This window comes from Natrix helvetica, assembly GCF_964273705.1.
Source record: "Natrix helvetica genome assembly, chromosome: 2".
In the NCBI taxonomy this organism is placed as follows: domain Eukaryota; kingdom Metazoa; phylum Chordata; class Lepidosauria; order Squamata; family Natricidae; genus Natrix; species Natrix helvetica.
In genome coordinates, this window is record NC_138552.1 from 140,096,029 (window position 1) to 140,110,076 (window position 14,048).

Consider the following 14,048-nt stretch of genomic DNA (forward strand, 5'->3'; position numbering starts at 1 on the left):
CTGCTGAATTATCTCTACAAGTATCTACTCCAATTTTTTAAACATCATAATGAAATCTATGCACACCATTTCTTTAAAAACTGTCACTCAAACATTCTATTTTTAGACCAAATCAAAATAACAACAGCTTCAATTAATATTCCATTTGTCAATTAGCTACTTTTATTTGAGGAAGCATACAAGTCCTTCCCTAACACTTTTGATACTTTTCTGAGGGCACTATTTGCAAATGCACAGAATATGAGTGTGTCTTTCCCCCGCTAGACTGCATGGATTGGCACTGTAATAGATCTAGGTCAGGGGTGTCAAACTGGTGGCCCGTGGGCCAAATGTGTCATGTGCAGGCCACGCCTGCCCCAGCTCCGTGAACAGGAAAAAAAAGTCACTAAACATCACATGACAGCAACATGACACCACAAGATTGACACCTGTGGTCTCTAGGGTATTAATTACTTTTGTAGGGGTGGGGTTTTCTTTGCATAATGTATTAAGTTTCGCCATTTTGTTAAGAGTACAGGAAAACCTCATAACATCGTTCAGCAGATTCTAGGAATAGAAAGAGTTAGGGAATGAGATGGCTTGCCCTGCTCTAATGCACCAACTTGATTACCAGTGGTTAATGTCTTCCTGCTGGGTATTTCATGGTACATCATATGCATGTCATGTCATGTTTTGTTGAACACTAACAGCAGCGAAGGAACAGCGACAATGTTACACCCATAAATCAATGCTACAAGCAAGTCCTGAATTGTTTCTTCTACAATGGCCAAGGGAAACGTAACAATATGTTTATTGTTTAAGGTGGAGGGAGGGCTTTCAGCGTGCTAACCAGCTCCATTAGCCTAACTAATGAGAAGTTTCATAAATGTAGAAAATGATACTTTCTTAATTATTTGCTGTAAATACATTAAAATTTGAATTCGTTGTCAATAAATCAACAGCATATGCATCGCTCCTTCTCCATCTTCAAGTTACAACTGGAAGCATGTTATTTTTACCTATCATTGGTGACTCTATAAAACTCCATGCATTCGTCTGTGGAATATATGACTGCAGGACTCCAGCAGCTCGGCCAGCTTCATTCACGCCTCCAAAAACATAGATTTTTCCGCCACAAACAGTTGCAGCTGCAGAATGCACCGCCTTTGGCAAAGGAGCAACAGTCTCCCATTGATTGGTGATAGTGTCATACCTAGAACGAAGACAGATGAATAAACCTAGATGCTAGAGAGATGAATCTTCACCTGTCAAGAAAACAACTTCATAAATGTATTTTCTAGTCTCATTAATAATTCAGCCAGTTGACAATTCCTGTATTTTTCCAAAACAAAACTGATTCTATCTATTTATCTATCAACAAAAAAGGGAAATATATGTAGCTGTATATACATACATACATACATATACACACACACACACACACACACACACACACACACACAGATAGATAGATATAGATATATAGAAAGATAGATAGATGATAGAATTCTTGTTCATTGCCCAACTATCTGATTCTTCAACTTAACATTTTTAATGTCAGCTGAATCTAATTCTTGAAATTAGAGTCTTCCAATCCCAAAATAAATGTCTGCACTTGACACCAATAAATAAACTTATAAAAGGATAAAACCACCCATAACTGAATTAAGAAGTACAAATTGCCTATAAAGTAACCATTTTGTAAAGTTAACTATTCCCAATCGCATATATCAATACTTTTCTTCCTGATGCACAATTCTTTCTCATATATAATAGCAAAATAAAAGCACACATTCCGTTCCCTCTTTCTAGCAGAAACTAAAAAAATAAAATAAAATAAAATCCTGGAATCCTTTGCCCTTGGAAAAAAAAGAAGTTAAGTAAAGAGAGATAAGCTCTGTTTAGGTGTATTGAAAAGGGTTAAGTTCAGTAGGCAGACACAAACAACAGACAATCATCCAATGGATCCCGGCTATGCGACAGGAAGGCCCATATTCATTTCCATCTCATATCAATTCCTTTCTTTTCAATAGCTTCTTCTGTTCTTATCAAGAAGCCCTTCTACCATTTTAAGGCAGGCAGTGATAGCGACAGCTAGCGAATGAGCAGAAGAGAAAATGAAAGTTATTCTATATATGCCTCTCAAATCTAATTATATCTTTGACTAAAATAATCCAGGATTCCTTTGTCAAGATGTCTCCTATTAATTAACTTCAGTTAATTAGAACAGAAGAGATAATCCTTGCAAATCAGTGCAGTGATATCTAGCAGCAACTAGAGGAAAGCAAATGCCACACTTCAATTGTTTAGCTTGAAGATCACCTGCTTTTCAGACATAACATAGCATGATAACTCTTGGCCTCCGTTATTGAATATTAAATCTATTAAATATTTTGGAGACATGAAAGTTGTCTCGGTTTAATGTTCACTGTGTAAACAAAGGTGCCTCATTTTATCGTAACACACTGAAAATCTAGGATGTTACCACTTCAACCTTCTTCCCTTATCTCATAGCCGATTAAGTATATGCATCAGAGTGCTAAATTAGTTCTAAGGTCATTGGTATAAATTTAATCAAGCTGCTGACCATAAAGATGTACAGTTAATAAACCATAGATGAAGATTCATTTTGAACAGTATCACCAGTTCAGACACCTATTTTTAAAGCTAAAATGGTAGCAATCAAAATAAACTGGCAGATAGAAAAAAAAGAGAGTTATCGTGGTTATACACTGCCACGGAATGAAGCCTAGCCAGTTCAATATCAAATTTTTCACTCTAATAGTGGGAGACACAAACTATATCAGCATTATTATTTTTCCCCAGCTTTCACACACATATACATTTAATGCTACTGGCAACATTGCAGTTAATAAACATGAACATTATTGGAATTCATGATTCTTCACTCATTTTTTCTTTCTTTTGTGAAATGTACATTCATATTGCTAATGACCTTTTAGTGATGTCTCTGAATATCCTAGTTAAAAACTGCAGGAGTAAGTTGAGGGACCAATAATATTTTATCAATATAAATTGGGGCGGAGCTTCACGTAGCGGTGCCACGACGACTTTCCGGGCTCTCCGGACAGCCGTTGAATTCGGGTCATCTGGATGGTCCAATCTCGACCTAAACCGTCCCGAAGAGATGGTGAAAGGTAGGGGGAGATCCTGCGGTCCCAGGGACACCCGCAAAGTCCCTGGTGACCTGGAAAAAGCCCTCTTTGCCAGTGATTGTGAGTCCGTCTCAAGGTTGTTGAAACTGCTGACAGCTCCCACACTCAAGCGCAGGAGAGAAGCATGTTGTTTTGGTGAGAGTTTTAAAATCTTTTTTCTATTGGAGAGAGAACACCCTAAAGTTGGAAACTTAAGTTAAAATAAAGGCTGACTAGAGAGAAAGCAGCGGATCTAAGATGGCCAACTGAAGTTTTTTTCTTTTTTCCCTTTTTATTCTTGGAAACCAGGCTGGACTTTCAATTGTAACTTAATGTGGATTGGCTTATTGTGTTTTTAAATTTTTTTTTAAATTCTGGACTTTGTGGGGATACTGAATTTAAATTTTAACTGCATTGAAGATCTTTTTCTTTTTTTTTGGCTTTTCTTTTTGTATTTCTGAATTCTTGTTTTCTGAATTTAAAAAAGTTAAAAATGGAGCAGGGAAAAAATAAGCATTGGGGATGGATACAATTAACACTGCCACCTAGCGGACTTGAAACATTGTTACTGTTACTATTTGAACTATTTAGAGAGAAGCTGTTCTCTTGAAGGCTATCTAGTTAAGAACTGATAGGGGTAGGACAGTTGTTTACACAGCTGTCCTGTGGAACTTTCAGTACCTGGAAACCTACTTCAGACTAAACAGAAGCTTTAAGGGAAAGCTCAGAGTGACCTTGGAAAGATTTTCATCTTAAAAAAAAGAAGAGACTTTGAATTCTTTTTTCCTAACTTTGTGTCAGTGCATATATTAGTTTTGCTGGGGAGGTGGTGATTTTTTTCTCTTCCTTCCTTGGCTCCTTGAATTCTTTTTTTTTTAAAGCTTTTGAAGTATTGAGTTTTGATTTTTCTTTGCTCTCTTTTCTACTTTGAAGGTACTGGACATAAATAGACATAAATAGATGGTTTGCTTTAAAATTTGAGTAAATTGGATTGAAGAATTTTTTTATTTTTATTTTTTCTTCCTTTCCCCCTCCTTCCTTTCTCTCTTCCATTTTTCTCTTTCAAGTAAGAGATCACTATTTCTCTTTTCTTTCTTTTTTCTCCTTTCATTCTATCTACAATAAGGTGAATTATAGCTGAAATCCTTGTGATACTAATTAGACTAATTGGACTAAAACACAAAAAAACTTAGAAGATCAGCAGAAAGGTTAACACCTGTTGGTTATACAACAACAACCCCTGCCTCCTCACCTGCAGGAGGACAAAGATCAATACAGTCGATGCTTCAACAACAAAAAGAGAAGGGAGTAACTTTAGATGCAATCATGCAAATGATACAGAAATTACAAACAGGAGATGATTGTAAGAATGAAAAATTAGATACCATTGTAAAAAAGACTGAGAGTATAGAAAGAAGAATTGAGACAATAGAGCAACGAATTGAAAGCATAGAACAAAAAGTAGCTAAAACGGAAGGAAAAATAGAAGATATGCAAAACTGGATGATGAAATACGAGGACAGAATCCAAAAAATTGAAGAAAAAGTTCAACAAGAAGAGAAGAAGGTTGAGGAGTTTGATAGCAGATTGAGGGAGGTGGAAAGGGAGAGTAGTGGAATATTAGTGTGGGAGATAGATAGATCTGAATTTTTTAAAGTTTTCAAAACATAGAAGAAGAAAGAGGAGAGAACCTAGTACAAATAATATCTGAAATTTTGATAAATGTATTAGAGATATCCCAAGAGAAGATGATGGATAGCATAGAAGTCCATGTAAGATTTACCAAGAAAGCAACTAAATTATAAATACTACAGAAAGCGAGAGATAGAAAATTAGAATATAAAGGTAGAGATTGTAGTTCTGAAACAAATTCCAAGAAGAGTGAGAGAGAAGAGAAGATCAATTTTTGACAAAGGTTCTGATTAAAAAAGGTGTTAATTATAGATGGCAAGGACAAAGATACAGAATAGACATAATTGATAAGGCAGAAGCTTTCTATACAGAACATTTCAGAGAAATGGCTGAGAAAACTGGAAAAGAAGAAGAATCATCGGTGCAACTACTGGAGGCACCTATAATTGAGAGTGAAAAAATAGAAGGTGCTGTAGGTGGAATTGATAAAGAAGAAGGCGTGGTGGGTGGAGTAAATCTCAGAGAACAACGAGAACCCAGATCAACTAGAGCTATAAATCCTGTATATAAAGTATAAACATGGAGGAAAGAAAAATGGTCACATTCAATATAAACGGACTTAATTCAGCAAATAAAAGAAGGAAAATATTTCACAAATTAGAAAAGCTGAAATTTGATATAATTTGTCTAGAAGAAGTACATATTCAAAAGAGATATGAATATTTATTAGTACAACCAAAGCTTGGAAAAATATTTACTACATTGGCGGACTGCAAGAAAAGAGAAGTGATCTTCCATATTAAAGATAATATCCCAGCTTTATATCTTTATACAGACAAAGAGGGAAGAATTCTGATGGTGGAAATTATGGATAATACTAAAAAAATACTTTTAACTGCAATTTATGCGCCCAGTGAAAACAAGATGAATTTTACAAAAAAATCCACAAAAAATTTGTTGAGTTGGACTATACTGCTATTTGTATGATGGGAGACTTCAATGGCATTGTAAACCAGAACATGGACTACAAAACACATAAAACAACAAAGTTAAATAGAAAATTGCTTCCGAAATCCTTTTTCAGGATGATAGAGGAAACAAATTTGAAAGATATTTGGAGAGAAAGAAACCCTACAGAAGAACAATATACTTTTTATTCAAATAGACATTCATCATTTTCCAGAATCGATATGATATGGGCCTCAACAGAACTGATTTGTAATGTACAAGAAATCGAGATTGAAACAAGCACCTGGGCGAATCACAATCCAATTATAATCAAATGGAAGGGCCAAAGGACAAAATCCAGATGGACATTAAATAATACCATATTGAAAGAGAAAGACTTTGTACAGAAAATGGAAAAAGAACTAGCCTTTTCCTTCAAAGAAAATAGAAAAGAAGATACATCAATGCAGAATCTTTGGGACACAATGAAGGCTGTCACTAGAGGACTAATAATAGATTATATAAGGAAGATAAATTTAAAGAAAAGACCAACACATAAAGCTTTAGCGATTACAAAATACTTGAAAAAGAGTTACAGAGATCTCCACAAAAAAAAAGATGTTAAAATAAAAATGGATACAATTAAACATAAAATAGTTCTACTGGAAAAAGAAGAATTGGCACAAAAAATTAGAGGCACCAAACAGAACTACTTTGAAAATGCAAATAAGCCAGGCAGATGGTTGGCATATAAATTGAAAAAAGAGAGAGAAGCAAAGAAAATATTGCAGTTAAGAAATGACTAAGGACAAATTCAGTATGGAAATGCTGAGTAGAAGAAAATTATACAAGGCTATTATGTTAAGCTGTACAGACAAGAGAAAATAGAAGAGGGAGGAATCAAAAAATACTTACGGGATGTTAATCTTCCCCAGATACCAGATGAAACCAGAACAATGTTGGAAGGTAAAATAACAATGATGGAACTAATGGAAGCACTTAAGAAACAAAATAATGGAAAGGCCCCGGGACCGGATGGGTTACCAGTGGAATTCTACAAAACATTAGAAGAATCCTTGCCCCTCCCACTTTTAGAAGTTATGAATGAAGTGATGTCTGAAAGTAGAATACCTAAATCATGGTTAGAAGCATATATTACACTGCTACCCAAAGAGGAGACTGATTTAACACAAACCAAGAACTATAGACCAATCTCTTTATTAAATTCAGATTAAAAGTTATTCGCATCCATATTAGCAGAGAGACTTAAAAAGTACCTAAATAGTTTTATCCACTCTGATCAAAATGGTTTTTTACCAAAGAGACAAATTAAAGACAATATGAGAATGATTTTGAATACTTTGGAATATTAGGAGGCCCATCCCGAAAAACAAATGGCTTTGATGTTCCTTGATGCCCAGAAGGCCTTTGATAATGTGAATTGGCAATTTATGTTTTTACAATTAGAACAGATGAATTTTGGTAAGAAATTTATTCAAACTATACAAATGGTATATCATAAACAAACAGCAAAGATAATGGTAAATGGAGAATTGACAGATTCTATTGAAATAAAGAGAGGTACGAGACAAGGTTGCCCAATATCACCGTTACTATTTGTCTTAACATTAGAAGTCTTAAACAGAAAAATCAAAAAAGAAGAAGAAAAAAAAAGGAATGAAAATTAAAAAAGAAGAATATAAGTTACAAGCGTTTGCAGATGACTTGGTTTTTATTCTTGAAGATCCACTAGAGACAGCACCCAAATTGTTAGAAAGAATAGAGGAGTACGGAAAAGTAGCAGATTTGAAAATAAACAAAGATAAAACAAAGATTTTGACAAAGAACGTATCATTAAGACAAAAGGAAGAGTTGGCGGAAGTTTTTCAGATCCAAGTCACAAACAAGGTCAAATACTTGGGGATATATTTATCAGCAGTACTCTTAAGGAGGACAATTATATTAGACTAAAGCAACAAATTGTGACTGATTTGATGAAATGGGAAAATTTACAACTATTAATGATAGGAAGAATTTCTACAATTAAAATGAACATTTTACTCAGAATCTTGTATCTGTTCCAAATAATTCCAATCAGAATGGGCAAGGACTTTTTTGAAGATTTAAATAAAATAGTTTTGAAGTTTATTTGACAAGGGAAAAAAGCAAGAATAAAACTCAAGTTGCTACAAGATGCTAGAACAAGAGGAGGATTGGGCTTACCTGACTGGGAGTTATATTATCAAGCAACAAACCTGATGTGGATTAAGGAGTGGATAACACTAAAAAACTCTAGATTATTAAATGTAGAGGGTCATGATTTACTGTTGGGATGGCATGCTTTTTTATGGTATAAGGGAACTAAAGCACATGGTTATTGTCAGGCCTGCAGTTATATTCCTTTTTAGGATCTTTGGCCTGCCACACTTTCTATTAATTTCCTATGCTGTTTCATTAGTGTAGTAGTTGGGAGGGGGGAATAGAAAGGAGTAGATTTGTGGAATGTTTTATCATTGTTTCTAGAAGCCCAAGGTCATCTTTTGTCTCCGCACCTTGACACCTGACCTGAACCAGCGGGGTGGAGTTGTCGGGGTCGAAGAAGATTGGACCATGTGATGGATTTATGGGAGTGGGCATAAGATTATGAACTTTCAACTGGGTGGAATCCCAGGAAGTTCAGATTTGGGATTTTCCACAGATGTGCTAACATGTCTGCTTTATTAAATTGGAACTTTAAGGATAACTCTGCCTTGGACTTTGATTTATTTCTGCATGATATTTGGAACGCTGACATTATTCCAACTCTCCCTTTAAAATAAATCACCAGCACCCCCCCTCGCCCGGGGGGGGGCTGGTGAGGGGGTGCTGAATTCCCAACGCTGACCGGGTCAGCGTAAAATGTCAGCGTTCCAAATATCATGCAGAAATATGTGCAGATACACTCTAGATATAATGAAGATAGAAAATCAAAAGGTCTTTATAACAAAATGACTGAATTAGAGGTACTGATGAAAAAGTAATTAAAATTATTCAATTACTTAATTAAATATTTATTTAATTAATTTATTTATTAGAGGTTAAACTACAAGAGGAACAAGTTAAAGAGACTATGATAGCTTGAGGGAAAAATTTTGGACATGGGATTGATTTAGAGAAATGGCAGAAATTGTGGCCACAAAATTATAAAATGACGATGTCAACTGCATATAGAGAAAATTTGTATAAGATGTTTTACAGGTGGCATCTACCCCCAACGAGAATTTCAAGAATGTCTAAGGATAAATCCGAAAAGTGTTGGAAATGTCATCAGATACCGGGTTCTTACTACTACATGTGTTGGACTTGCATTGAAGCTAAAAGATACTGGACTAAGATTCACATGTGGTTGGAGAAAATGATACACAAACACATAGACCTTAAACCAGAGATTTTTTTATTGGGAATTATACCAGAAACTTACAATAAAGACTTGAAATACTTGATTATCAACGTTCTAACAGCAGCTAGAATCGTATTTGCAAAAAAATGGAAAAATGAAACAATACCAAAACAAGAGGAAGTTATTCGAAAGAGAATGGAGTGTGCTGAAATGAGCAAATTGACATTTGAAATCAGAGAACAAGATGATGAGCAATTTTATAAGATATGGGATTTGTTTTATCAGTGGTTGGACAAAAAAGCCTGGAATTGAAAAATGTTTTATGTATATTTTAATTGAAGGAGATAAGTAATAATACAATTATGCTGTTAAATAGATTAATAATGATACAATGAAAGAACGACTTAGATATGAATGGAATAATTTAGAATATTTTGTTTAAAAAGGAAGGATAAGGATAATAATGAATCTGTGTACATTTAATAGACGATTGGTAATATTATGCATAACCCTAGGTAGTGATGTATATTACAAAGATATTTTGTTGTTGATAAATAGCTTAATAAGGAAGTAATGAAAGATTGGTATATTTATGAAGCGAGCATTTAGAATACTTTATTTAAAAATGAAGGAACAATATTTTTGTTGGAATGTATGATGTACAAGGACAACAATGAACATAAACATACTTGATGGATGATCAGTGGGACTATGCATAATTGAAAGTAGTGAGGTATAAACATACTGTAAATAGTTGGAAAATTCTTTTACATTGTAAAAATAATTAGAATGAGATAAGTGATTACATAAAGGTATATTGTTATTAAATAGATAATTAAGAATGCAAGGGAATTAGGTCTGCTGAAAGAAAAGAAATATTAACTGTAATTGATCATATGATGTAAAATGAAAGTGAGGTACCTATTCATATTAGATGAAAAACTTGTGACTGTATATGTAACTGAAAATATCGATGCACAAAGCTTGTAACCAAATGACATGCTGTACATAATGGATGAGAATTTTTAATGTTTTTTTTATGTTTTAAAAAATAAAAAATATATAAAAATATTTTATCAATAAAATACAAGAAAGGAACTGAAGAAAAATGAAAGACAAAGCAAACTTAACCTGTTGTCAAAACATACACATGATTTTAATTTCAAAAGCTGTGGGAAATACGAATGGCTATCATAGAAGCTGACCTTAAATAAGGGGAGAGATTCGTCAGCAATGCAAAAGATACTTTCAATATTCTAAGTATTTCGTAGGGAAAAAAAAGTTGAAGTAAAAAAGCAAAATGTTTGACTCGCATATTCCTAGGGTAGGTTTCATTTGACAATGTTTATTTCCAAAAACATGGCTTTGGGATTTGCGTTTGGATATTTCAATCACACACATGCAATTTTATGCCTATACATAGGCCAGATTATACAAGATAAGAAGACGGCTAAAATGTTCTGAATGTTTGCTGTTTCCCCAAATATAAATCAGTGTTGCTTTTGGTGGAAGAAGAATTACATTTTGCCTGTCAGTCTCCTACTTTTATTCTGTCAGAGTGAAAGAGATTATTAAAAAAAAAAACCACTATTGGATATAGCTCTGGAAGGTCCTGACATTCTACCATTATATATTTGAGATAGCGAGCTTTGTATTTTTCAAATCAGAACAGAAACTATGTTATGGAACACAATATGTTTTCTATGTATCTGCTACCTTTGTTTCGCAAAAAAGTAAACAGATTAATTGTGCTTGCTCCTTTATATGTTCTGCTTGTTTCAGACATATCTATACTGTCTAATACTTTTTCTGTTTACTCAGCAATTTCATTCAACTTCTGTGACAAAAGCAGGATTACTTGTACATCAAAGAGGATAGAACTTCCTTAAAAGTTTTGTTGAAGACCTCCTGCTATTCTACAGTGCAAGATGGGGGGGGGGGAATCAATTGCTAAATGATGGTCTGTTGTATAGCTCACAATCAGAAAGAGCATCTTCAAAAGGTACGGCTAACTGGAACTAAATCTTCTAGATAAAGAAAGATGCACTTTTCTCCCTAAGTGATGCCTTCGGGAATAAGAAGAATTTTGTCTTAATTTTCTCACTGTAAATAATACTAATAAGATGGCACACTGGTATAAAAGGCACAGTTCACCTCCTTGTAACCAAGTTGCGTCCATTTGCCATGCTTGAAACAACATTTTAATTTTTATGTCTGCTACTATTCTGATTCCATTACTTTGGAATCCTTTCTGGAAGCAGATTCATATTACTTCTTTATTGATCCTTCTCCAAAGCAGAGGAATACGTTTTAAATGGACATTAAGCTGTCACAAATAATTCCTTTCTAGGTCAAAGTGTTTCTGACCTCTACTTTCTTTGTTTTGTCCAAGTGATTCTTTCAAAGTCTGGACACAGAAATAGCTGTTTCAGATCAAAAGGTTGCCTACTATTCCAGGAGAGAGGAAATGAATAACCTGAGCACTTTGAATCAAGTGCCAGAACTTAAATCTGATATTTTTGGGGGATGGAGGAACTTTCTTCCATGACTTTACATAATGATAAACCAGCTGGCAGCTGCTAATGTGACAGGATTCACAGCTTCAGCTCCTATAGAGGAATTGAACAGCAAGTCTACTCCAATGTTATCATGGCAAGGAGCTATCATATGACTTGTATTATTGCTCTCATTGTTTGGACACTGGGTTTTAAAGCTCTTAGGCAGAAAAACAAAACTATAGCTAGATGGAAGAAAAGGGTGGGGGCAAGGGATCTAATCTCAGCCTTCAAAATCACCCAGAATAAGAAACACTACATGTAGTTCTTAAATTACAACATATCATTTAGTTACCACAGTAACTGTGTAAAATTTACATTGTAAAAAGTGACATATGACCATTTTTCAATTACGACCTTTGCAGCACCCCCATAATCATGTGATCAAAATTTAGATGCTTGGCAACTGGTTCATATTTATGAACATTGCTGTATCCCCAGGTCATGTGTGATCACCTTTTGTGACCTTCTGACAAAGAAAGTCAATGAGGAATCCAGATTCATTTAACTAATTTATCCACTGCAGTGATTTACTTAACAATTGTTGCAGGAAAAGTCGTAAAATTGGGCAAAACTCACTTAACAAATGTCTCACTTAACAACCGAAATTTTGGGCTCAATTGTGGTCATAATAATAATAATAATAATAAATATTTATTTCTTAGCCGCACCCTCTCCCGAAGGACTCGGGGCGGCGTACAATAAAACATATGAAATAAATATATAGACAAGACATACATATTACAAAAACATATACCAAGACATGTACAAGGAGGAGGTCGGCTAATGAATAAAAACAATAAAATACAATGTTTAGAAACCCCTAAATAATTGAATACAATTAAAATACCCAAATAAAAACCCGTCAGGAGCGATATAGTTAGATCAAAGTTGAGCCAGGCCAGCTACTTGGAATAGGTGGGTCTTGAGCTTTATACGAAAGGAGTGGAGGTCAGAGGTATTCCTAATATCCGGAGGGAGGTCATTCCACAGGGCTGGGCCCGCCACAGAGAAGGCTCTACTCCTAGGCGCTGCCCCTCGACACTGTCTGGTGGACGGCACCTGGAGGAGGCCCTCTCTGTGCGAGCGGATTGGTCGCAGGGATGTATGGGGCAGAATACGATCCCGCAAGTAACTAGGTCCTGAGCCATGGAGCGCTTTAAAGATTGTTATCAAAACCTTGAAACGCACCCGATAGACCACAGGAAGCCAGTGCAGCTCGCGCAGGAACGGTGTCACATGGGAGTACCTAGTACTCCCCATAATTACCCGCGCGGCTGCGTTCTGGACCAACTGTAGCCTCCGGGTGCATTTCAAGGGAAGCCTCATGTAGAGAGCGTTACAGTAGTCCAAGCGAGACGTCACCAGCGCATGAGTGACTGTGCGTAAGGCGTCCCGGTCCAGTAGGGGGCGCAATTGGTGCACCAGGCGAACCTGGTGGAACGCCCCCCTTGCCACGGCTGTCACATGGTCATCCATGGACAGCCGGGCATCCAGGAGGACGCCCAAATTGCGCGCCCGCTCCACGGGGGCAAGTTGAATGCCCCCGATGGCCAATGATGGAATTAATTGGCTGAACTGGGGAGCCGGTACCCACAGCCACTCCGTCTTGGAGGGGTTGAGTTTGAGTCGGTTGTCATCCATCCAGATCCTTCCACACACCGGGACATCACTTTGATGGCCTCGTTGGGGTGGTTCGGGGTGGAAAAGTACAGCTGAGTATCATCAGCGTACAGATGGTCCTCATAGGTTGAGGACTATCTGTACTGAGAGAACTGGTAAACACTATTCTGAGCTATCCCCCATTTAAAGCATATCTTGGTCTCAAGCCCAAACCCTTTACAGTATCTGTGTATGGAGATGAAATTCACCCATCACACATGGATGTTTGATAAAGGAAAGACATTTCCACTTGGGGTACTGGAAATGTGCTATATTGTCATCATGAAGTAATATTAATAATAAATGGAATGGGTAACAAAATACCACAGCACAGATGCCTATGTTTGGTAACTCTTTCTGGATTTCAAATTGTACCTTTCCCTTTCCACTAATAATGTCAATAAACATTATTGGAATGTTTTGGGGATTCCCCATTCTTAAACTATTCTAATTTTTTAAAATTTCTCCAAAATTTGGTGTTCTGTTCACTATGATGATCTCCCTCCATAACTGATGACATTTTGATTAGATAAAGATTAAAAATGAAAGTATGAATAGATAGATGTGCTATATGCTACAATATGGTATGATATATCCAGAATACACCGTGAAACGACGATTATTATTTAAACTTACAAAGCACTGAAGTCTTTAAAACATGTAAAAAATAAAAATAAATAATAGTTATCATGACAAGTTGGACATCTTTCCCCAATTCCAGCTATGTCATGTTTTTCT

General features: G+C 35.7%; 1 protein-coding gene across 3 annotated transcripts in view; it reads right to left on the minus strand.

Annotated features, from left to right (window-relative positions):
* Positions 1–14,048, minus strand: part of KLHL29 (kelch like family member 29) — a 495,400-nt gene that overhangs the window by 31,490 nt on the left and 449,862 nt on the right. For all 3 annotated transcript variants that reach the window (XM_081940648.1, XM_081940649.1, XM_081940650.1), the window contains one exon: positions 999–1,192. In XM_081940648.1, coding sequence (XP_081796774.1) covers positions 999–1,192 — 194 coding nt within the window. The remainder of the gene's footprint in view (positions 1–998; positions 1,193–14,048) is intronic.